Genomic DNA, 26,934 nt, shown 5'->3' with positions numbered 1-26,934 from the left:
TATTTGGTTACATGTTCTGACACATCTAGCCGCTACTGCAACTGTGCCACGGCATGTATTAAATTTAAACTTGGAGAGATGCTGTATCCATTGATATGCGTTCATTTTTCTGTATGTCTTTTAGTTTTATGCAGCCATCTTCTGAAGTTCTGGAGGTACAGAAGACACACTGGCACCCACTGTAGGGTCACAACACATGCCAGATACACAACACTTGCTACAGTTCTCAAAGCAACTGCATGTCTTTCATTGCAATAAACAGTGACCAGAAAGTAACAGGTGGCTACTCATTTGTAAAAATACTTTATTTATTACACAATCATACATAAGTACATAATAAATGCATTTGTTAATTTACAAAATAAAAGTTATCGTTTTCGTTCAAATTTCCATTCGTAGACAGGTGCAGAATCTTGTGACCCAGGTTTGATTTTCTTTGGACGTTCCTCCTTTTTGTTTTGAAGATGACGTTCAATTTCGAGCTTCTGTTGTACAACTGCGAGTTCCTTCTCTCGCTGAATTCTCTTGCTCAATTCTTTGTATGCCTGAGTCCGCTGAAGAACAGCTTTCTCCAAAATATTTTCATCTACTTCTGGCAACAATGTATTCTTCAAAACTGACAGTCTAGGTCGGTTTGTTCGCCGACCGAGCAAGGAGGGATGTGTGTCTAACCTAGCAGCAACATCAAATTTTTTGGCCTCTTCTTCTGTATCGACAAAGAATATGTGTGTATTTTCCGTTTGATCTGCTACATCGATCAAGTGAAGTTGTGACTGAAGTTTATCTATCTTCTTTGACTCCATTGTTCGTTTTGTGGTAACGTACCTTAAATCCTGAGTTTGCATCAATTTGATCTGCTCTGGTGTATGTTCATCTGGTTTATCAACTTCGTGATGCTCACCATCCATAACACGAGAATTGATCATATGAAAATAAAACTCATCTGGATTTCTATCTAGAGCACGTTTTTTCAATATTTTGAGTGTCTTTTTCTTTTTCCCATAATTTTTTGCTCTCTCTTTATAATCTTTCTTTTTCTCTAGGATTCCCAGGTGTGCCCTGCTTTCTGGTTGAGATCTTTCTCGGTGTGTTTTCTGGTTTGCCTTTGAAGTCTTCTTCCATGAGGACATCACGAAAAAGTAACCTAGGAGAGGAAAATATACAAATTTAAGTTTAGTACTGCATACACAGTTACACATACACACTTTGCAGAAATAGTATGGATGATTTTGAATTAAAAATAAAGAAGTGGGAGACTGACAATAACTCAAGACATAAGTTGGTCATCAACCAAATTTTCGGCAATACATTAGAACTTCAAATTGAGTTAGAGCTCTACATGTAATGCATGGCAGAACAACTAACTCTTATTGGGACGACACAGTATGCAATTAAAAGTAACAGTAATTGCTTGTAATTGATTATTAAGTAGGACTTGCTGTTATTTAGCTAACAAGCATCAAGGCAGACGACCATGATCATCTTGGAAAGAACCATCACAGTATATGAAATAACCACTTCTTCTTTTAGGTATGTGTCACTTCAAAGAATATGCAGAGATGTCACTTTCTCAATTTACCATCAAAGCGCTGCCTAAATTGACTGGTGCAACAAGTTGGTGTACACAATGCTGCATCAATGAGGGATAAGGAAACAGGGTCCAAATGCATATCAAAGATCAATTCAAAAACTGGCAATAGTGAAGGAAGGGCATCCAGCCATTGTCTACCTCTAACATTTCCAAATACAATAATTAACACATCGATCCTGTGAAGGTAAAAGATAAGGGCCATGAAAATAAAGAAGATGATCAATAGGTCAGTGGCAATCTTTTGAGTCCAAGGATATACTGAGATATTTGTCACTATCTTATTTGTGATTCCTGCAATAAAAGTAAAATATTTGTGATGCATGCAATAAAAATAGAACTGTTTTGTTTATTATAAAGTTCAAGGTGTTGCAGACGAAATAATGCTTAATTAAAATTATTTAATGTCACAGAATAGATGGATATAAATGTTTGCCCTGACTAACCACCTTGCACAGCTGGTTGCCTGGATAATTTAGAATGCCATCAGCAGTTTAGCATATTATATTTTTTTCCTTCTTTTTTTTTTTAAAAACACTGAGTCACTGAACTCCAACCTTTACAACAGATAGCTGAAACCAGAAACAGGCACTTTGGCTGATTCTCACGCAGTTTGAATTCTTGCAGTAGCACTGCTGAATCCTTTTACAAAAACAAATCACGTCATCAATAAGGTCTTATGTGAGATTGGTAAAGAAAGAGCAGCAGAATTCTGGGTGTGTAGAGAGGTCTACTGAGAGACATGAACCAAAGATACCTTAAGTACTATCCTCTACTGTCGATAATGTCTCCTCTACAAGAAGAACAAGAACAAGATCTACCACCATTTGTTCATTTGATTGAATGATGATGTGTCAGCTGTAGGTCTAGGGACCTCGCATATGAGAGGCAGGGACCAGCAAGAACTCAAGAGTGTACACCATATCCGTAACCAACAAGTTCAAGTTGCTGTCTCTCAATGAAACTGAGCCAGTTACACACACTCAATCTGTTGGGAAGGTTGCAATGGCTATGTCAGAGAAGCAGATGCAATCTGTTAATCATTATCAGTTAGAACATACAGTGAATAATTGTACTCTTGAGGAAAATGGCAGCAAGGAATGGGAAGGATTGCCTTGTGTGCTAAGTGTGTGCCATTCATCATGTTGAAATTGTTCTGGCAGGTACTGAGAGAACAGGATGCAACCAAGTGAAGAGTGTTGCAGATGTTGCAATCAACAATGCCTTTTATCTGGCCTTGGAGGTCATACCTACATCACTGCAGCATGTGGTACAGAAGGTTAAGATGACATGCCTAGCTTACAGTATTCCAACAAAGTAGCATTGTTCCTATAACTGATTGTGCCCTCTGGTTAAGAGTCAAGTGGGACACTTCAACCACAGCCTTTGAACATTCCATGACAAACTAGGTTGAGACTTCACAGGCTTACACTACAGCTTTGAAAGCTGTAGAGTCCCTCTAAATGTGTACTACACCTTGGAGGCTGCTACTCAGGAAGCTCACTGTATGTGCAGATGCACACGAGGGTTAGTCAGATTAGATGACTCTCCATCAAACAGAGATAGTGATAGTTGCAAGAGATGCCAAAGTATCAGTAATTCACAAAAAAGTGCCAGAGTTAGAAATACTCCCACAACACAGTAAAGCTCACAAAAAACTAGGAACAGAAAGCAGGCAAAAACCTGAAATTCATAGTGCAATGACGTTTTTAGGGCAAATCCATGTCTGTGTCGATAGAATAAGCTAATGGAAACTGGAGTTGCATTTTTCACAACAGACAAGAAACTCAGCTTCACGGACATGGAAACTGATGTTGCATGCCATATTGTTAGGACAAGTTGGAAGGGATCAGTTGGCAAAAACATAAAATTGTATCCTTCTACAGATACCCTAACTCACTCCCAGATATAACAAAAAATCCAACCATGATTATACCCCAAAAACACTGATAATGTAAAAACCAATTTGCACTTTCCTCACATGACATCCTGAAAGCCGTAATTCAGGGTCGTAGAGTACTTCTTAACTTTCAAAAAGCATTTGATTTAGTACCACACACTTATTAAGGAAAGTATAATTTTATGAGGGTGCTGACTGAAACTGAGGATTTGACTGAGAATTTCTTTGTAGGGGAGTGCAAAGTGTTATGGTGGATGGATAGTCACTGACAGATGTCCAAGTAAGTTCACATATGCTTCATGGAAGTGTGTTGAGACTCTTCATGTTCATACCATGTATAAATACGTGGTCAGGCAATATTAGTGGCGACTTAAACTTGCTGCTGATGTCTATAATGGAGTACTGTAAAAATGCTGCAAAAATATTCACTCAGATCTTTATAAGATTTCAAAGTTGTGCAAAGATTAGTAACTCACTCTAGACATTGAGAAACAAATTTGTGCACATCACAAATTGCAGTACCTTTTGACTATGACAGGACTGAGTCAGTCTCCCCATGTCCAATCCCTTGTCCATGTTGAGGGAGACAGACAACGGCACAAAGCAGGGGACTGCCTGTAGGAACGAAGTACAGTGTGGTCAAAGTGTGTCCCGAGACTGCTACAGTAGCTGTGCAGGTCCTAGAGGAACGTTGGCTGCCAATAGGGCCCAGAAAGCCAGTAGTGGATAATCCCTTTGCTTTCAACAACCAAACAAGCCTCTGATCAAAACCAATACCAAAGATGACACAGCCTCTGAACAGATATATCAGGTATGACATCCAGCTGGTATTGATGAGAGAGATATTTGTTTGATGAAAAGTGCAAGGAAAGGGGCTATTAATGTTGTATCTTAAGAAAAGGACACAAGAATCCAGGAAATCACATGGATAATGACAAGAGGTACATATCTTTAATGTGACTAAGTGAAGTAAGAAAGAAAGGGAATGGAAATAAAGTGCTGGAAAAAGTAGGTAACACATTCACAAGCAGCTGGAAATTGCCCTAATAACTGTCAAACGATTAGCTGCTGCAGCAAGCCATCATGTTGGAAGAACCCCTGAGAGTTGTGTACCTGTGGCAGTGGTACCAAAGGCACCTCAAGTATTATCCGCTCCTTTGCAGAAAGTACAGGATCTGTCATTACTCATCCAGTTCACTGCGAGTGGCATTTCAATGGTAGATCGATGCATCCTGTACAGGGTGGACAGGGACCAGAGAGGACTCAGGGTGTTGTACCGATTCCCCTAGCTTACAAATCTGAGGTGTTGTCTTTCAGTGAATCTGGGCCAGTGGGACTCACACTTCACCTGTTTTGAGGAAACCTTTTTTGTTCAGTGTTAAGAGGAGGCTAACACAAAAGGTTAAAGTCTATTAATCATTGGAAGTTCAAATGTATGGTGAATGATGGTACCCCTTTGGAAAATGGCAGCAAGGGACAAGAAAGGACACCACATGCACTCAGTGTGTATGCCTGGGGGCCTCATTTAAGATGTTGAAGTGTCTACTGTGGCACACATTGGAATTCTGGAAGCTATTGAGGAAGCATCGTGCACCCAACTGCAGACTGTGGCGCATGTTGGAATAAATGATGTCCATCGTCTGGGCTCCGAGGTCATACTTTTGTCATTTCTGCGACTGGCAGAGAAGGTTGAGAAGACCAACCATTTAAGAGAGAAATTACCTTAAAACACAGAAAAAACAAAGCACAGAAGAGCCAAAAGAAAAAAAAACTGGGAAATGTGACTGGCTGACATCTAACAAAAAATTTGGATGAGCCAGTCACCCTGTTGATACATTAAAAACATCTCCCTAAAATCTTATTAAAATGTTGGACAACTCACAAAAGTTTAAAAACTTGAACCACATTCGCTTGAATGTTTCTTAAAATAGAGGGCAGATCTGTAGGCAAATCCACCACAGTCTGCTGGTCGGAAAATAAAATGCAATCCAATAAAATGTGGTGCACAGTGATCTGCGTACCACAAGCGCCACACATTGGAATGCTATCTTGCCAGAGTAAGAACCCATGTGTCATGGGGCTGTGGCCTATGTGAAAATGAGTAAGGACCTCGCCCCATTGACATGGCTGGAAGTACGCCATGGCCGAGTTGGGGGATTTACAAGCTTGTTGTAGGTCACTTCCAGCCACTCGTCTTCCCATCGACGTATGACTTTGTACCTCAACAACGAGGTGGTAGCATGCAGGGGGATGGCACACTAAAATACCTGAGGATCATGATATGCCTTCTTGGCTGCTTGATCTGCCTTTTCACTCCCCGCAATGCCCATTTGCCCAAGTACCCAGCAGAAAGTCACCTCCTTCCCCAGTTGTCGTAGTTGAAGGAGGACGTCCTGGATGACTTTATCTGCTGGGTACAAATGCTGGAGATAGGGAAGAGCACTCAGAGTATCTGAACAGACAAGAAATTTAGTTAGCACTGAAAGAATGTCTGATCTGCTCCAGTGCCCACAAGACCGCATATAATTCTGCGCTGAAGACTGTAAATTCTTGAGGCAGTCAGGCCTTCAGGACACGATCTGGGAAAATGGCAGAGCAACCAACGGAGACCCCATTCTTAGACTCATCCATAAAGACAGCTACATAGTTGTGGAGCTCATATAAAATGTCTTAAAATATCAAATTAAAAAAGAGATGCAGGAGTGCAATCTCTCCTGTACTGCACTAAGTCTAAAATGACGCTGGGCCTATGCAGTAACCTGGGTGGCTGACAGTTAAAACCCTGGATTTGGGGTTGTACTTGTTCCACACAGGTGACCCCAGCACTCACTGCACCGGATCCCGAATGGCACTGTGGCTCGTGGATGGCTGGAGGAAAGGCAAACAACAGTATGGTATGTGGGTGAAGTTGGTTGGTTGGTTTGTGGGATTGAAGGGACTAGACTACTAGGGCCATCGGTCCTTTTTTCCATGAACTAGAAACCCCCACAAGGAATTAAAAACAAACAATGGAGGTGACAAGAGATGACTCAGGACAAGACAGATACAGATAGAGACCAGACAAAAGGAATTAAAATCACACCGAGTGTGACAGTGGTTGGCCAACCATAGGCGGAAAAAAAAAAGGAAAAGCCAACCACCAAGAAACGCACTAAAAACCCCAGTCTAAAATCATAGGCCAAAGGCCAGACTCAACACAAAGAAAAAAGGACAACCACTTAGAGCAAGCAATAAAACCCCCTGGACGAATAAAACTCAAAACTAAATCTGCCATCGCAACATCATCTGATAAAAATGCAGGAAGCATATCAGGCAGCGCAAACATCTGCCTGAGCGGAGTTAAAAGCGGGCAGTCCAACAAGATGTGGACCACAGTCAAAGCTGACCCGCAGCGACATAAAGGTGGGTCCTTGTGCCGCAATAAATAGCTGTGTGTTATCCAGGTGTGGCCAATGCGCAGACGGCAGAGGACAACTGAGTCCTTACGAGAGACCCGCAAGGAGGAGCGCCACGCACCGGTAGCCTCCTTGATGGTGTGAAGTTTGTTGGGTGAAGGCACGGCGCACCATTCTTCAGCCCAGGAGCGAAGTACCTTCTGCCGCAAAACTGACCTTATGTCACTCTCCGAAAGGCCAATCTCCAAGGCTGGTCCATCGACAGCCTCTTTGGCCAGAATGTCAACACATTCATTTCCTGGGATGCCTACATGACCCGGGGTCCACACAAAGACCACAGAGCGGCCGCAACGGGCAAGAGTATGGAGGGACTTCTGGATAGCCATCACCAGACGAGAGCGAGGGAAACACTGGTCGAAAGCTCGTAAACCGCTCAGGGAGTCACTACAGGTAACGAAGGACTCAGATGGCGACCAGCTTGGCAGTGAAAACACTGCAGCCAGCCAGCAATGGGTGTTGTTCATAATGTTCCCCTAGAGTAAGAGTATAGCCGATACGACCAGCAACCATTGAACCATCAGTATAGACAACGTCAGAGCCTTGAAATGCGGCAAGGATTGAAAGAATGTGGCGGTGGAGGGCCTCAGGCCTTGGGAGGGACTGATTTCTTCGGGCACTGTGCCAAATCAAGCCGAAGGCACGGCTGGGGCACACACCATGGGGGTATACGCAGAGGAGCCCAGAAAAGAGGTGGAAGATGGAAAACCTCAAGCCCACAGAGAAGAGCTCTGATGCGAACCGCGATCGTACACTCTGACCGGGGCCGCCGTTCTGTAAGATGGACGACTGACTGAAGGAACAGGAGACGATAAGTGAGATGCCCGGGCAAGCTACAAACGTGTGTAGCATAAGTGGCTAGTAATCATTGGCGCCGGAACCGCAATGGAGGGACACTAGCCTCCACAAGTATGCTGTTGACAGGGCTTGTCCAGAAAGCTCCAGTGGCGAGTCCGATCCTGCTGTGAAGGATTGGGTCCAGCAACCACAATGCGGAAGGTGATGCCGAACCGTAAGCCAGGCTCCATTACCTAGACGGGACTGAATTAATGCCTGGTACAGCCATAGAAGGGTAGACTGATTGGCACCCCAGCTGGTGTGACTCAAGCAATGAAGAACGTTAAGATGCCGCCAGCACGTTTGTCTAAGCTGCTGAATATGAGGCAGCCAAGTCAACCGGGTATTGAATACCAATCCCAAAAACCGATGCTTCTCCACCACAGTGAGAGGTTCCCCGTCAAGATAAAGCCGTGTCTCAGGGTGAACAGTGCATCGCCGGCAGAAATGCATAACGCAGGTCTTGGCAGCCAAAAACTGGAAGCCATGCGCTACAGCCCAAGACTGAGCCTTTGGGATATGTGAGGCTGGAAGTACAATGGGTAGACATATGGCCGAACTTCCAGCACTTACAGTACTGCATGGGGGGAGGGATATAGGGCTTGACATCACAGCGGTACACCATCACCTTGACCTTCTCCGGTAATGTATCACCTTCAAAGGCCAAGATGAAGGCACTGGTAGCAATCTGATTATCCTTCGGACCCCGATGAACGTGCTAATTGAAATGAACGCCTCAATGCTCTAAATTGGCGCACAGCTCGTCATCAGGCAGCAAAAGAAGGTCCCTATGCAATATAATACCCTGGACCATATTTAAACTCTTGTGGGGTGTGATGGTAACTGCAACATCCTCCAACTTGTCACAAGCAAGTAACCTTCGTGACTGGGCAGAGGATGCCATTTTTATCAATACTGACCCACAGCACATTTTGGACAAGCCCTCCACCTCCCCAAACTTGTCCTCTAAATGTTCTACGAAGAATTGAGGCTTTGTTGACATGAAAGACTACCCATCAGTTCTTGTACAAACTAGGAACTGCCTCGCTCAAGAGATGGAGAACGAGCGGGACGGCAATGCGACGATGAGAAAGCTGGCGAAAGGTCTCAACGCACGATGGTCACAATGCACCATGTAAGGCGCCCTTCCTCAAATGGCTCACTCTTCAGAAGAATTTGAGAATATGGAGGTCAAACCCGAGAGGGGACCATCACATATACACCGAAACATTTGAGACTCCTTTTAGTCGCCTCTTACAACAGGGAATACTGCGGGCCTATTCTAACCCGCAGGCGGGGGAAGGGGGGGGGGTTGAAGTCGGTGCTGCAAGGAACTTACATGCCTGATGCACCATGAGGAGCTGCTGCCGGATGGTGAGTGGCAGTTCCCCAGCCTCACCACAGAGACTGGGTATGGGACTGGTCCTAAAGGCACCCGTGCCCATCCGAATCCCCTCATGGTGGACAGCATCAATCTTCAAATAAGAAGGTCTTGCTGATCCATACACTGTGCACCCATCGTCCAGCTGCGAATGCATGAAAGCCTTATAAAACTGGAGCAGACATGGCCCATCCACTCCCCAAGGCCTGTAGCTAAGGCACTTGATGATATTCAGTGCCTACATAGTTCTGGCTTTCAGGTCTCTCAGGTGTGGCAACCACAACCATTGTGAGTAAAAAATGAAGCCCAGAAACCTCAGTGAGTCTCTAAAATATATGATGGTGTCCCTCATATGCAACACGTAGGCAAATTAAAAATACGATGAAAGTGATTAAAATGAACACACACACACACTTATCTGCAGAAAACTGAAAGTCCGTCTTTGCAGCCCACTCTTCCAACCTCTGCACTATAAGTTGCAACTGACGGCTCGCTGTTGCAACACTGGAGGAGGAACAGAAAACAGCAAAATTGTCCAAAAATAAGGGGCACTGAACAGGACTCCTTACTGTAGATTTGATATTATTAATGGCAATGTCAAAGAGGGTAACACTTAAAACACTGCCCTAAGGGACACCATTTTCCTGCTCAAAACAATCTGAGAGTGAGACAATCTCGGGTCCTAAAAAACAGCTGAGACAGAAAAGACCACATGAAGACAGTGAGGTGGCCACGAAAACTGCACTGATCCAGTTGTTCGAGAATACAGTGTCTCCAAGTAGTATTGTAAGCCTTACTGATATCAAACAATATGCCAATGCAGTGATGGTTACATAGGAAAGCCTGTTGAATAGCCGCCTCTAGCACAGTGAAGTTGTTGACAGTGGACAGAAATATCAAGAATCCACACTGAAAATGGCTAAGGAGTTGCCTGGTCTCTAACAACAGGACCAATGACAGTTAACCATCCACTTCAGTATCTTTCCTAAACAGCCAGTTAAGCTGATACTCCAATAATGACTGGAACATGTTCGGTCCTTTCCTGGTTTGAGGCAAGGTATCAAAAGTTCCTCTCTCCCTGAGTTTGGGAAGTTACCAGTCTGCAGTGTGAGATTAAAGCATTTGAGGAATACTTCATTTGAAGCCACTGGAAAATGTCGAAGCAAGCTGTACCAGATATGGTCGTGACCGGATGCAGTATCATGAGTCTCAGACAGAGCTGATTCCAGCTCCCACATGGAGAAAGGGTAGTTGTAATTCTCAGAATTGTTGGAGCTGAAGTCCAATTTTTCCCTCTCTGCAGTCGCACGGTAGCAATGAAATGCCGAATCCTGGTAGGCACTGGCAGTAGTTGTTGCAAAACGCTTGGCTAGCAACTGGGCAATGTCTCCGGGTGTTGTTTGGAGACAACCCTATTTCACTACTGCTGCTATTGGTAAACAACTGGGTTTACGGGAAATCCCCCGAATGGCTTCCCATACTTTTCTAGGAGATGTGGAGCGGTCGATGGAGTCCAGGTACACTCTCCCTAATGATGTGTTGAGCATTGGCTTTTGCAATTCCAAAGGTTGCCTGTTGTCAGTCAGCATTTAAAATCTCTAAGAGCTGCAGGCCTTTCCCAGACTGATTAATAGCATTCATCTGTCTACTAAGGAACAGGCCACCTCCTAAGATGACCTGAGGATTTTGGTATGGAAAGGTCATCGGCATGATGGATCACTCGTGTGATGTGGCCCACCCATACTTGGACGGTGTCATGCTGTTCAATCACAGCCAGATGCCTGAATAGTGTCCAGATAGTCCTGTTGACCATCCATTTTGGTGGCTTCTCTGCAGGTAGTGCTTCATCCAGCAGGTGAATGTGGAGTGGGAAGTAGTCACTGGAACGAAGGCTGTCAATGACCTCCCACTGAACAGAGTCCGCAAGGGTGGGAGAGCAGAAAGACAGGTCGATGGCTGAGATTGACACAGTAGCAGTACAGAAACGAATGTGAGCACCTGTGTTAAGGATTCACAGCTCATGAGATGACATGAGGCTCTCCAAAACCTGACCCCAAGGACAAGTAGAGGTTGGGCCCCACAAAACATGATGGGCATTGAAGTCTTTCAGGAGGAGAAATGGTCGAGGGAGTTGTTTCAGAAGATCTGTGAGAGCCCCAGAGAGATTGACCCAGTAGCAGTACAGAAACGAATGTGAGCACCTGTGTTAAGGATTCACAGCTCATGAGATGACATGAGGCTCTCCAAAACCTGACCCCAAGGACAAGTAGAGGTTGGGCCCCACAAAACATGATGGGCATTGAAGTCTTTCAGGAGGGGAAATTATCGAGGGAGTTGTTTCAGAAGATCTGTGAGAGCCTCAGAGAGTACTGCATCTAACGGAGGTAAATACAGTGAGAAAACAGTAATCCTCTGATGAGCATGAATTTCGACTGTAACTGCTTGCGGGTCAGTAGCCAGGGGGAGAGGAGATGAGTGGTGTGCATTATTTACAAACACTGCAATCCCTCCCCTGGCTCTTTCTCCAGATAGATCATCCTTGCAGTATAGTGTATAGTCCTGTAGCCCAGGAACATCAGTATCTTTAAAATATGTTTCTTGTAAACACAAGCACAAGGGGCATGGCTGTGCTAGAAGTTTCAGTTCCTCCACTAAAGTCCTGAACCCATTCGAGTTCCACTGTAGTGTGGGAGCCATTTCATCAGTGTTGTTTTAATTTATCCCTGTCTTTGCACCAGGGAGCTGAAGCACTTGTAGAGCAAGGGGGAGTGGAGAGGCTGCCTGGATCCGAGGCATCGAACTCCATGATGTCTTCCTCATCAGTCAAATGCACCACAATGACATACGATGGTGCCTGGGACAACCTTTGACCCAAACTTTGGGATCCTGTCACTTTGAGGATGTGGGGGAAAGAGGGCGTTGAGAGGCACTCTGCTTTTCATGTGCCTTCTGGATGCTCACTGCAGAACTGTTGTTGGTCTGTCCAGTTGCAGCTGCCTGGATTGCTTTGTACTTACTCTTTTTACCTTGGCATGTACACATGCAGATGCTTGTGGTGGACACATGCAAGCTGGATGTCATCTGAGTTGAGGCGTCCACCTTGGGAACAGGTTCTGCACCATGGAAGAATACGAAGTGGCAAAGACAGGAGCTTTCGTCACCTTATATTCTTTTTTGGTTTCGGCATAGGGGACCCGCTTGGTCACTTTTATTTCCTGTATTTTGCATTCCTCAGCAAAAACAGGGCAGTCTCACCTCCAGACTGGATGCCTCCCAGAGCAGTGGATGCGGATTGCTAGAGATGGGTAGTTAGACCCAGTGCTACAGGTTGCTTTGCTGCACTTCCCACAGGTCACTTCACCTTCACAACTCATGGTTGTATGGCATTTATAGCACCCCATTGGGTTAGATACGAACAGCCAAACTATAAGTCGAAGGAACCCTGCCATAATATGTTCAGGAAGCGTTGGAAAATTGAACGTGACAATGAAAGTGGAAGTCTTTTCAGTTTCTCCACTATTACTTCACGTTCAATGCTCTACATCAACTATCCCCTGGGATGCCCATTCTTGTTTCAGCTCTGCTATATCCATATCCTGAGTTGAGAGAGTTGTGCATCTCAACAATAATGTCATATTCACCCAGTTTGTGAGAGTTCTTGAGAAGTCCCACCTGCTTTGACCTCTTAGTTTTGACCAACAAGGAGCCACTACGTAGTCATTTTACAGATTCTAAAGTGCCAGCTAGCCCTTCCAAACCCTTGTGGATATATATGGGGGACACTTTTTCAAATGTCCCTTCCTCCTCTTTATCACAAGAAACACATTATTATTGATAACTCCGTGAGCCTTATTACCCATGTCCAAATTATCCTTACTGTCAGGGGGACTAGTCCCTCTCATTCTCTCGGATGAATGGTTGTGAATACTCCCTTCCCGCCGGGACGGAGAGAAGATGATTTTGAGGATTCCATATCTGTCCCATGAGCAGCTACAGAAATAGGGGTCCACTCAGACAGAGTCCCACATGCCTGAATAAGCCTTGTACAACCGAGCTGTAGTAGGTTCCCCAAAAGTTGTCCGCTGACAATCCAGGCTGTCAAGTCAAGATCCCCGTTCCCTAACACACACAATGTTCCATCGCCGTACCGCACGGTGGTTGCTTAAGCATGCCCAGAGCTTAAGGTGAACACTGGACTGGCGGCACTTACCAGTCCTAGATCAGGAACACTGGGGTCACCAAGCCCATTCCCAGCAAATGAATGCTGAGCCCCTGAGGGCTGTATCAAGTGGGTCCACTGAACCAGAGACTTCAAAGGTTCTGTGACAAGCTAGGCTGTGAATTCCTGGACTTGTGCCATACGATTAAGAACTGTAGGATCCCCTTAAATGGGTCATGTGTGCACTACACATCAGAGGCTGCTACTCCAGTAGCTGACTGTGTGTGGCTTGCACACAAGGATTTTTTTAGATTAGCAACTCTAAATCCAATACAAATAATGATAGCTGTAGGAAACCCAGAAGTATCAGTGTAAAATCAAAATGCCTTCCACAAGTGACGGTATTAAAATCCTAATGGTTAACTGCCAAATCATTCGCAACAAAGCACACCTACAAATCAGTGAAGTTCACATAACTTTAGGTACAGAAAGCTGGTTGAAACCTGAAATTGATACCAGTGAAATTTTAGGGGGAAATTTAAGTGTATATTGAAAGGATAAGCAAATGGGAAATGGAAGTAGTGTATTTGTTGCAGTAGACAAGAAACTCAAATCCCCTGATAGAAACTGAAGCTTAGTGTATTTGTCGCAGGAGACAAGAAACTCAAATCCCTTGAGATAGAAACTGAAGCTGCATGTGAAACTGTTTGAGAAAGACTCAGTATCAGGGGTGATCTACTGAAGTAACCGAAAACTTTAGAGAAAACCTCAGTTCACTTGTATTTAAGTCTCCATCAGACTGTAATCGTTGGTGGAGACTAATCATCCAGCAATCAACTTGGAAAATTTTGTTAGTGGTGGGCATGATAGGACATCCTGTGAAACATTAATAAATGCCTTTTTGAAAACTACCCAGAACAGATAGTTTGGAACCACACTCACTGTGGAAATATATTGGACCTAATGGCAAAAAATAGACCTGACCTCTTTGTGGATGTCCACATCAAAACTGGCATCAGTGATCATGATGCACCGAGTGAGGTGGCTCAATGGTTAGGACACTGGACTCAGATTCTGGAGGATCACGCTTCAAACCCATGTCCGGCCATCTTGATTTACGTTTTCCAGGATTTCCCTAAATTGCTTAAGGGAAGTGCTAGGATGATTCCTTCTAAAGGGGAACAACAGCTTTTCTTCTTCATCCTTTCCTAAACTGAGCTTACACTCCATCTCTAATGACCTTGTTATTAACAGGACATTAAAAACTAACCTCCATCTCGCGTGATCATGACACATTTGTGGCAACAATGATCACCAAAGCACAGAGGACAATTACAACAAGCAGAAAGATATGTATGTTCAGTAAAGTAGATACAAAATCAGTAGTGTCATATCTCAATGAGGCACTAGAAACTTTCAGCACAGGGCAGGAGCATGTAGAAGAACTTTGGCTCAAGTTTAAAAGAATGGTTGACCACATACTGGATAGACATGTACCCAGTATAACAGTTCATAATAGGAAGGACCCTCTATGATATAGAGTCATTGTAAATAAACTTCTAAAGAAAAGGAGACTACAGCATAATAGGTGTAAAACAAAGCATAGGACTACAGACAGAGAGATGCTGAATGAAACACATTTGGCTGTCAAGAGAGCAATGCCTTGCGCCTTCAATGACTATCATAGCAGAATATTGCCAAATGATATTTCACACAACCCAAAGAAATTATAGTTGTAAGTAAGGGCTGTTTGTGGCACCACAGTTAGTGTCCAGTCCTTAATGAATGAGACAGGAACTGAAACTGAGGGTAACAAAGCAAATGCTGAAATGCTTAACTATGTTTTCAAATGTTTCTCTACAAAGGAAAACCCAGAGGAATTGCCTCAATTTAATCATTGTACCACTGAAAAGACGAGTGAAATAAGTATTAGTGTCAGTGGTGTGAAAAACAGCTGAAATCATTAAAACTGAACAAAGCTCCAGGACCCAATGGAATCCTTATCAGATTTTATACTGAATTTGGGGCTGAGTTAGCTCTTCTTCTACGTATAATCTATCACTGATCCCTGAGCAAAAAACCATGTGCAGTTCTTGGAATAAAGCACATGTCACACCCATCTACAAGAAGGGTAGTAGCTGTCATCCATAAAACTACCGTCCAATATCCTCGACATGGATTTGTTGCAGAATCTTAGAACATATTCTGAGCTCAAACATAATGAGGCATCTCAAACAGAATGACCTCTTCCATGCTAACCAGCATGGATTTGGAAAATAATGATCATGTGAAATTCAACTTACACTTTTGTCACAGGATATATTGAAAGCTTTGAATCACGGCAGGCAGGTAGATGCATTCTTGATGTCTGAAAAGCATTTGACTCAGTACCACACCTATGCCTATTGTCCACAATACGATCATATGTGACTGGTTTGAGGACTTTTCAGTAGGGATGACTCAGTTTGTTGTTATCCTGGATGGAGAGTCATCATCAGATGCAGAAGTAACTTAAGGTGTGCCCCAGGAAAGTGTAATGGGACTGTTGCTGTTCATGTTGTGTATTAATGACCTTGCAGGCAATATTAATATTACCCTTAGACTTTCTGCAGATGATGCAGTTACATGTAATGAAGTAGTGACTGAAAGAAGCTGCATAAACCTTCAGTCAGATCTGGATAAGTGCTGCATACTTGCTTTAAATGTCCAAAACTGTAAAATAGTGTACTTAAAAAAACATAGTTTTATCCTATGACTATAATACCACGGAGTCACTGTTGAAGTCTGCTATCTCGTACAAATACCCAGATGTAACACTTTGTAAGGATGTGAAATAGAATTATCACATAGGCTCAGTAGTGTATATAGCAGGTGGTAGACTTTGGTTTATTGGTAGAATATTGGGGAATTGCAATCTGTCTACAAAGGAACTTGCTAACAAATCAACTGTGCTACCATTTCTAGAATATTGGTCAAGTGTATGTATGTGTATGTATATGTGTGTGTATGTATATGTGTGTGGGGAGGGGGAGGGGGGGCAAATATCAAATAGGACTCATGGGGGATATTGAATGTATACAGAGAAGGGCAGCATAAATGGTTACCATACAGGTTTGTTTGATCCATGCGAAAGTGTCACAAGAATCTTGAAGATAGGCATTGGCAAACTCTACTAGGCATTGGCAAACTCTACTAAGTTTCAATAACCGACTTTAAATGATTACTCTAGGAATATACTACAACCCCCCACATATCACTCACATAGGGATTGTGGAGATGAGATTAGAGTAATTACAGCATGCATACAGGCATTGAAACAATAGTTCTTCTTGTTCTCCATACATAACTGGAATGGAAAGAAACCCTACTAACAGGTATAATGGAGCATACCCTTTGCCATGCACTTCATGGTGGTTTGCGGAGTACAGATGTAGATGTAAACACAGAAGGTGTGGTGGTCAGGAAGAGACAAAAGAAGAATTGGTACCACAATCATAGTAGCCAAAGAACTGGTGAACAAGAACTTAACGTGGAAAATGTGTGTGACAGAATATTTAACTTAAGATAATGATGGAGAGAAATATTCTTGATGTAGTCCAGGTTTACGTTCCTCAAAACAGATTAAAAGGAAAAGATTTTTGATAAACTGGAGGATGCTGTAACATTTAACAAGACTTCAATGTTAGAGGTTGGAATGAAAAAATAAATGAAGCAGTCATATGAAGCCACTGAGATGACCACAAAAGAGACAAAGGGGAGGTATTACCAGACACATGATCCAGAAATAAATGAATAATTGGTAATGGATGGTATAAGAAAACAGGCAGCCACAAGTTCACCAGACACTGTTGGAATTTGCTACAGAAATCCAGGATAAAAACTTTATTGTAACTGAAGAAATCAGAAGATGTCTGACAGAAGTGAAAGTGATACCAAGCATTAATCTCAATGGGGACCTCAGATTATTGAAAGGGTCATTGAAGAAATTTCGAAAGGGTACATACAGGGAAAAAAGACAGGCAAAAATCAAGTGCTGGAAACTGGAAGGTAAATAAACCCAAGAGATATACAGAGAAATGATTAAGACACAGCTTCACAAAGATGGGGGGAAGCTGGAGGATGTTCAAACAAGAAGGCTAAGAGAGTGTTTCTGCTACGTAGAGTATATAAGCAGTTATTAACATCTCACTTGGACAATGAATTGGCATCACTTGGTTCCAGTAAGATGGATGTAGAGGAATTATGGGCAATGTTTAAGCAGACTGTAAATTGTGGTCTGGAGATGGAAAAGACCAACCATGGTTTAGCAACAAAATTTGGTGGATGCTGAGAAAGCAGATGCTGTTGCACTCCTGGTTCAAAATAGATTGTGTAAATGACAACAAGCGAAGGTTAGTAGAGATCTGTGCTTATGTAAAAAAATCTATGCACAAAGCAAACAACAACTACAACCATCACAGCTTAGCAAACGATCTGACGGGAACCCGAGAAAATTCTGGTTGTACATAAAATAGCTAAGCAGGTCTAAGGCTTCCATTCAGTCCCTTGTTGATCAGTCCGGTGTGGCAGTTGAAGATAGCAAAGCAAAAGCCAAAATTTTAAATTTTATGTTCAAGAAACCATTCACACCGGAGAATCGTACAAATATACCATCATTTGAACATCGGACAGACTCCCATATGGGCAACATAGTAATAAGTATAGCTGGTATAGAGAAACAACTGAAAGATTTGAAAGTGAATAAATCACCAGGTTTGGATGGAATCCCAGTTCGATTTAACAAAGCGTTCTCAATGGCATCAGGCTTGCATTTATTGTGAATCTCTCGCCCAGCACAAAGTCCCAAGCGACTGGGAAAAAAATGAAGATGACTCCAGCATACAAGAAAGGCAAAAGAATGGACCCACAAAATTACAGACCAATACCCGTAACTTTTGTTTGGTGCAGAATCCTTGAACATATTCTCAGTTTGAATATAATAAACTTTCATGTGACTGAGAAGCTTAAGTTCATGAATCAGCATAGTTTTAGAAAGCATTGCTCATGTGAAACTCAGCTTGCCCTTTTCTCACGATATATTGAGACGTATGGATGAGGGGCAACAGATAGATTCTGTACTTCTAAATTTCCGGAAAGCATTTGACATGGTGCCCCATTGCAGGCTGTTAATGAAGATACAAGCATATGGAATAAGTTCACAGATATGTGAGTGGCTCGAAGGCTTAAATAATAAAACCCAGTATGTTGTCCTCGACGGCAAGTGTTCATCAGAGACAAGGGTATCGTCAGGAGTGCCCCAGGGAATTGCTATAGGACTGCTGTTGTTCTCTATATACATAAACGATTTGGCAGACATGGTGGGCAGCAATCTGCAGCTGTTTGCTGATGATGCCGTGGTGTACAGCAAGGTGTCAAAATTAAACAACCTTAGGAAGATATATGATCACTTAGACGAAATTTCCAGTTGGTGTGATGCGTGGCAGATAGCCCTAAATGTAGAAAAATGCAAGTTAAAGAGGATGAGTACGAAGATCAAACCTGTAATGTTCGGATACAGTATTACTAGTGTCCTGCTTGACACAATCAAGTCATTTAAATACCTGGGTGTAACATTGCAAAGCAATATGAGGTGGAATGAGCATATGAGAACTGGCAGGGAAGACAAATGGTCGATTTCGGTTTATTGGGAGAATTTTAGCAAAGAGCAGTTCACCTGTAAAGAAGACCACATGTAGGACATTGGGATGACCTGTTCTTGAGTACTGCTCAAGTGTTTGGGATCTGTACCAGATCGGATTGAAGGAAGACATCAAAGCAATTCAGACGTGGGCTACTAGATTTGTTACTAGTAGGTTCGAACAACATGTAAGTGTCAAGGAGATGCTTTGGCAACTCAAATGGGAATCCCTGGAGGGAATGTGACCTTTTTGAGAAACACTACTGAGAAGATTTATTGAAGAGACACTTGAAGTTGACTGCCGAATGATTCTACTGCCGCCAACATACATTAAATGTATGGACCACGAAGGTAAGATTAGGGCTCATGCAAAGGTGTACAGGCAGTTGTATTTCTCTCGCTCTGTTTGCAAGTGGAACAGGAGGGGAAATGACAAGCAGTGCTACAGGGTACCCTCTGACATGCACTGTACGGTGGCTTGTGGAGTATCTATGTAGATGTAGATTTAAAAGCCCTAGTCAAGACAGCAAAACAAACATGTGGAAGGACATCATCAAAAGTCAGACACAAAGAAACTCCAGGATGAAATGAGAGAACTGCTGAAGCAGTAAAGGAGAAGAATAATGCATAAAGAGAATGATTCAAAAACAGGACAGGAGATTTTGGAGACAAATGGAAATCACAAAGCAGAACAGAAAGGAAAATGATAGCATTGTCTAAGATGATGTCTTGGGAAATAGTCACAAAAGATATAGAAGAGAATTTTAGAGGTGACAAGAAGACATACTGCATATTATGTAACATCTAATGAAGTAAAAAGAAAAGACTTCCAAAGTCATCGACAAAGTTCAAAAGCCTTGTGCAAGGAAGAAGGATTTTGAAAGTACGGAAAGAATACTTCCAAAATCTATATGAAGAATAGAATGAAACAAATACACACAATTAAAAACAGGAAGACAAAAATGGTAACATCATTACAGAGGAAACAGAAGAGGAGATCTGCATATGATGGGAGTAGATAAAGCTGTATTAGAAATTAAAAACAGCAAAGCTCCTGGTGTAGATGACATCACAATGAAAATGATCACAGTTGAAGGACCTTTGGAATTGTGTGGCTGTAAAGAATAATGAGGATAGTATGGATTTAAAGAAAGATTCCTCATGACCAGAAAAGGTAATTATTTTACCTATTTTTAAAAAGGGTAACAGACTCTGAGAACTACGGAGGAACAGCAGTACTGTGAAACTGCATGAGGCTTTATAAAAAGATAATTTTAAAGAAAATCAAGAACAAGATAGAAAAACAATTAAGAGAAGAGCAACAACAAGGACAGTGACCTGAAAGGCCAACTATGGATGATATATTTACAGTTAAGACACTCAGGAGAGAAGAAACGGAAATTTGGGAAAGAGACAGAAGTTGCATTCAGAGATATAAAAAAAGGCTTATGATACTGTTAGAAAGGAAGAGGGGAGGCATGGAGTGAATAGCTTGAAATTGTGAAAAGGAATGCAACTCACAATCAGAAACATCTATAACCAACGTTTGCCAAGGGTCAGCTGCACAGGATATGAAAATCATAGCATATGCAGACGATGTGATGACTTGGAAAGGCAATGCACAGGAATTGGAAAGTAAAATAGAACATTGGAGTAACATGAGCCATTCTGACATCGATTGTTTTAAGTGCACACTGTGGTTACACTGGTATCTAGTATACTGTTTATGTTATGATGATGTGGTCAAAGAAGTGCTGGTTTATTTTTGAATAAAAAGTTGTTGTATTTGTTGAAGGTGGGTTTCAACTTATTGTCCTGAAATGACCTTCATTATTGAGTAAGTATCAATGCTTTTGTAACATAATATCAAATATTGATGTTACACTGGCACATTTGAAAGTAGTGCTGCCAACAGAAGTAATGCTGCTTGCCAAAATTCTTCTAATTAGCAGTGGTGAGGTGCCATGGGACAGTGTCCTATGTTTATCCACTTGTTATTTTTAAATGATGTTTCAACATATTGATAGCATTTTTTTCCGTTTTACGAGAATCAGTATGCCTAGAAATCCAAAGAGGACGACTGGGTCATGTAAATATCGTGTTTCACTCATGAACAATTACAGAAAGTGACTGATGAAGTGAAAAAATAAAGGTCTACCTGTAAGAAGAGCTGCTGAATTATACGGGGTCACCATATCCACTTTAGATTATCATATACAGGGTGTAAAGATTGGAAAAGTGGGCAGACCTTACACAATTTCTAAAGATGACCAACATGTCCTTGTGTCTTATATCATTTCTGCAGGAGACTCAGGTGTCCCTTTGACACCTTTAGACATTCGTCTAATAGTGAAATCGTTCCATGACCACAAAGGAATTACTAAAAGATATTCAACAATAATTTACCAGGCAAAGATTGGTTTTTATCATTTTTATCTTGTCATAAACAAAAACGCTCACAAAAATTGTTTCCGAATGTGCAAAGATCGAGAGCTCAACTCATTCATGAGGTAGTAAATCAATATTTTGATGAATTGCAACAATCTTTTGAAGGTATCAAACCACATCTTATTTTAAACTATGATGTGACCAATCTACATCTAGCCCTATACTCCGCAAACTACTGTGAGGTGCATGGAAGAGGATAAATCCCATTGTACCAGTTATTATATTCTAATCTTATCCTCATGATCCCTGTGTGATTGATACATAGGGGGTTGTAGTATATCACTAGAGTAACAATTTAAAGCCGGTTCAGTGAAATTTTGTTAATAGACTTTCTCGAGATAGTTTACACCTGCCTTTAAGAGTATGCCAGTTCAGCTCCTTCAGCATCTCTATGACACTCTCTCATGGATTAAACAAACCTGTGAACATTCGTGCTGCCCTTCTCTGTACATGTTCAATATCCGCTGTTATACCTATATGGTGAGGGTCTCAAACACTTGAGCAACATTCTAGGATGGGTCACATGAATGATTTTGAAGCAACCTCTTTTGTAGACTGACTGCAGTTCCCTAGTATTCCATCAATAAACTGAAGTCTAGCACCTGCTTTACCCATGACTGAAACTATGTGATCATTCCATTTCATATCGGCACAAAGTGTTACACCCAGGTATTTGTATGAGTTGGCCGATCCCAACAGTGACTCATTGATATTATAGTGATAGGATATTATGTCTTTGCATTTTGTGAAGTGCAAATTTTTACATTTCTGAACATTTAGAGCAAGTTGCCAATCTCTGTACCACTTTGAAATTTTATCAAGATCTGACTGAATATGTATGCGGATTCTCTCAGATAGTACTTCATTACAGGTAACTTATCATCTGCAAAATGCCTGTCTTTACTATTAACATTGTCTGCCAGGTCATTAATATACAATACAGACAGCAAGGGCCCCTGAGCCACACCTGAAGTTACTCCTACTTCTGACGATGACACTCCATCCAAGACAGCATGCTACAGCCTCCCTACCAAAAAGTCCTCAATCCAATCTCAAATTTCACTTGATTCCCCATATGACTGAACATTTGACAATAAGCATAGGCGTTGTTCTGGTCAAATGCTTTTCGGAAATCAAGAAACACTGCATCTACCTAGATGCCTTAGCCCCAAACAATATTACCGATGACCTAAGAAGAAAATTAGCATTGTCAGACTTTGCTGTCAACATCCTCAAAGAACTGTTGACTCAAATAAATCAAGTGTTTCAGTCATGTTTTTGGGAACAGCTGTTGGGATACTGCTGCCTCCCTACGTGACATGTAAAGCACAAAATCTGTACAGCATCTGGACAGAAGGGGGACCAAAAGAACAGTTTATAACAAGAGCAAAAGTGGTTGGTTCACAATAGAAATTTCTGAACACTGGTTTGAAATGGTAGCTTTACCTTATTTCAAACAATTCAGGGCTGAATCTCCAAAAATTTTAATTGAAGATGATCTAAGCAGCCATGTATCAGCAAAAGTAATATCTGAATGGCAGAACATCATCAGATTTGTTTTACTTCCTTCCAACAGCATAGCCGTCCTCCAACAACTCGATGTTCCCTTTTTCAGGCATTTAAAAATTAAGTGAAAAACTGTTACTGAGAACTGGAAACAGAACAACAGAGGGAAGATTCCAAAAGACCGGTTTCCTGGACTGCTAAATGTCTTGATGAGCAGGTGTGGTTAAATTTAGTGGAGCTAAACTTCTTACTGTTGTTATTTATAGATCAACAGACTCCGATTTCACAACATTTTTGCTAAAGCTAGAGGAGGTTCTTGGTTCACTTTATAGGAAATACAAAAAGTTAGTTATATGTGGTGACTTCAATATAAATTGTATAAGTGAGTGTGCAAGGAAAAGGATGCTGGTAGACCACCTTAATTCATATAATCTTATGCAAACTGTATTCTTTCCAACGGGAGTGCAAGGGAACAGTAGAACAACCACAGACAATATTTTTGTTCATTCGTCATTACTAGAAGGGCATTCTGTTAGCAAAATGGTGAATGGCCTTTCAGATCATGATGCACAAATTTTAAGTCTAAAAGATTTTTGTGCTGCAACACATGTTAAATATAGTTATCAACTGTTTGGGAAAGCTGATCCAGTTGCTGTAGACCTTTGTAAACCTTATCAAGGAACAAGAGTGGCAAGATGTTTATAGTGCTGATACAGTAGACGATAAATATAATGCTTTCCTCAAGACTTTTCTCGTGCTCTTTGAAAGTTGCTTTCCGTTAGAACGTTCAAAACAGGGTACTAGCACAAACAGGCAGCCTGAGTGGCCGACATATAAGAATATCTTGTAGAACAAAGTGGCAATTATATCAAAACGTTAGAAACAATCACAATCTGAATGCAATAGCCCATTACAAACAGTATTGTAAGGTGCTTAAAAAAGTTAGTAGGAAGGCAAAAAGTATGTGGTATGCGGATAGAATAGCTGAGTCTCAGGATAAAATTAAAACCATATGGTCAGTCGTAAAGGAAGTGGCTGGTCTGCAGAGACAGGTCGAGGATATAGAATCAGTGCGTAGTGGGAATGTCCGTGTTACTGATAAGTCGCATATATGTACAGTATTTAATAATCACTTTCTGAATATAGCAGGTGAACTAAATAGAAACCTAGTCCCAACAGGGAATCATATAGCGCTCGTAGAAAAAAGTGTTCCGAGACTGTTACCTGAAATGCTCCTCCATGATACTGACAAGAGGGAGATTGAGTTAATAATTAAATCACTAAAGACCAAGAACTCTCATGGATATGACGGGGTATCTAGCAGAATACTGAAGTATTGTTCCATGTATGTTAGCCCAGTACTTAGCCATATCTGTAACTTTTCCTTTAGGAGTGGTCGGTTTCCTGACCGATTAAAGTACTCGGTAGTGAAGCCACTTTATAGAAAGGGAGACAGGGATAATGTTGATAATTATAGACCTATTTCTATGCCATCGGTGTTTGCTTAAGTTATCGAGAGGGTTGTATATACAAGGTTACTGCAGCATTTAAATTCACATAATTTGCTGTCAAATGTACAGTTTGGTTTTAGAAATGGCTTAACAACTGAAAATGCTGTAGTCTCTTTTCTCTGTGAGGTTTTGGACAGATTAAATAAAAGGTTGCGAACGTTAGGTGTTTTCTTTGATTTAACGAAGGCTTTTGGCTTGTGGAAAATAATTTCATGCTAAATCACAGTAAGACTCAGTTTTTACAGTTTCTAACTCACACTTCAACAAGAACTGATATTTTAATCAGACAGAATGGGCATGTTATAAGCGAGATGGAACAGTTCAAGTTCCTAGGCGTACGGATAGATAGTAAGCTGTTGTGGAAAGCCCATGTTCAGGATCTTGTTCAGAAACTAAATGCCGCTTTATTTACCATTAGAACAGTATCTGAAATAAGTGACATTTCAAAACGAAAAGTAGTCTAATTCGCATATTTTCATATGCTTATGTCATATGGTATTATTTTTTGGGGTAATTCTTCTGATTCAAAAAGGGTATTTTTGGCTCAAAAACGGGTTGTTCGAGCTATGTGTGGTGTAAGTTCGAAAACCTCTTGTCGACCCCTATTCAACAGTCTGGGAATTTTGACATTGCCCTCACAGTACATATTTTCTTTAATGTCATTTGTTGTTAGCAATATTAGCTTATTCACAAGAGTTAGCAGCTTTCACTCAGTTAATACTAGGCAGAAATCAAATCTGCATGTGGAATGCACTTCCTTGACTCTTGTGCAGAAAGGAGTGCAGTATTCTGCTGCATCCATTTTCAATAAGCTACCACAAGAACTCAAAAATCTTAGCAGTAGCCCAAACACTTTTAAGTCTAAACTGAAGAGTTTCCTCATGGCTCACTCCTTCTACTCTGTCGAGGAGCTCCTGGAAAAGCTAAAAAAATTAAGCAAATTCCAGTGTTACATTCTTGATTTTCTTTATTTAAACTAACGACGTGTTGCCTGAATATGTTTCTTATATTTCATTTTATCTGTTTCTACAATCTACAACTGAATATGTTTCTTATAGGCTATTTCATTTTATCTGTTTCTACAATCGTGTTGTAATTTCATGTATTGACTCGTTCCATGACCATGGAGACTTCTCCTTAATGTGGTCCCATGGAGCAATAAATAAATAAATAAAAGTTTGGTGACATCTGTGAAAAGAATCTGAAATCGGGTTTCAGAAGTATAAGCATTGTTCCTATAGACAGAGAACAAGTGCTGATAAAATTGCAATCTCCATGAACCAGAATGGGTTCAAACTTTAGAAAATTTTCTTGAGCAAATGAGAAGAAATGACACAAAACCCCTGCGAAGTAAAAGGAAAAGAATGGGTGTTCCTGCAGGAAAAACTATATCACTGAGAGACTGCACTACAACTGCAGTTCCTGAGACTTCAAAGAAATATGTCAACAAAAACAAAGATAAGAAACCCGACATGAATGTGAGATGTATTCAGTTCATGAGTCTGATTCAAATGGAAACATGTCCTTTCTTGAAACACCTGTAGAGGAAACAGCAGAAGAAAATAAAGAAAGACAATTTCCATCTAAAAGTATAAATTTTTCTCCAAGCAGTGTGCCAGTAGATGCATTTGCAGTCTTAAGCTTGTATACAACAAGGACACTAAGAAGGAATATGAGAAGTAGTTTTATGCACAATTATTTTCTACTTCTAATTACCAGGTAAAGCTTCAAGTCCAGTTCTTGGAGAAATCATTAAAATGCAAGAAAACATATGTTTCCCCAGATGTTGATGATTTAATGGAAATGACCTCAATAACTGCGTTAGTGTCAGATGCGAAACCATATAGATAATGTTCACAAAATATACAGGCTACAAAGTCACCAGGATTTTGTGCACGTACGTTTACAGGTATAATTGAGTTAAATTGCTGAAAACATTAGATAAAAAAAAGGTGTCCGAAAACATTAGATAAAAAAAGGTGTCCTATTTTACCTCGTATTATGATAAATATATGGCAGAGAGTAATTGAAGAAGCAGGTATGGAAATAAGCTTAACAAAATGTGATGTAGAGAAAAATCAAGGGAAAAAAATGTAAACGTAACGGAAAGAAATTATGAAAGGAACAGATGCTGTCATATAACTCGGAAAGGAAACATCAAGAATTAAATTTCAGACAACAATTGGGGCAATACTATGCAACTGCTATTACGCTACTTACTTTTTGTTCACAAATATAGAAACCTGCCCACATCAACTTCTGTCCTGGAACATGTGTTCCCGTCTGTGTTCTTCAGTGTTGACAAACATACAACCGCCTTGCCAAAGTAATAGCATTTAGAGATATTCCATACCTACCGCGTAAACATACCTGAAATAATACATCACTCTGTAAATAATGATAGAAATTTTACTTCTTTCTATATATTGGTAATAAACATTTAGTCAAATATATTACACGCATTCATGTGTCAGT

General features: G+C 41.3%; 1 protein-coding gene across 1 annotated transcript; it reads right to left on the bottom strand.

Annotated features, from left to right (window-relative positions):
- Positions 1-287: 287 nt before the first annotated feature.
- LOC126262437 (probable U3 small nucleolar RNA-associated protein 11) lies at positions 288-26,809 on the bottom strand. Its single transcript, XM_049959084.1, has 2 exons — positions 26,680-26,809; positions 288-1,144 (listed from the first exon to the last, which is right to left on the bottom strand). The coding sequence occupies exon 2, from the start codon at positions 1,128-1,130 to the stop codon at positions 369-371; it is 762 nt and encodes a 253-aa protein (XP_049815041.1). The 5' UTR covers positions 1,131-1,144; positions 26,680-26,809; the 3' UTR covers positions 288-368.
- Positions 26,810-26,934: the final 125 nt, after the last annotated feature.

The sequence above is a fragment of the Schistocerca nitens genome, chromosome 6 (genome assembly GCF_023898315.1).
Source record: "Schistocerca nitens isolate TAMUIC-IGC-003100 chromosome 6, iqSchNite1.1, whole genome shotgun sequence".
Classification (NCBI taxonomy): domain Eukaryota; kingdom Metazoa; phylum Arthropoda; class Insecta; order Orthoptera; family Acrididae; genus Schistocerca; species Schistocerca nitens.
The sequence above is the reverse complement of the archived record's forward strand: the minus strand, read 5'-3'. Positions and strand labels throughout refer to the sequence as shown.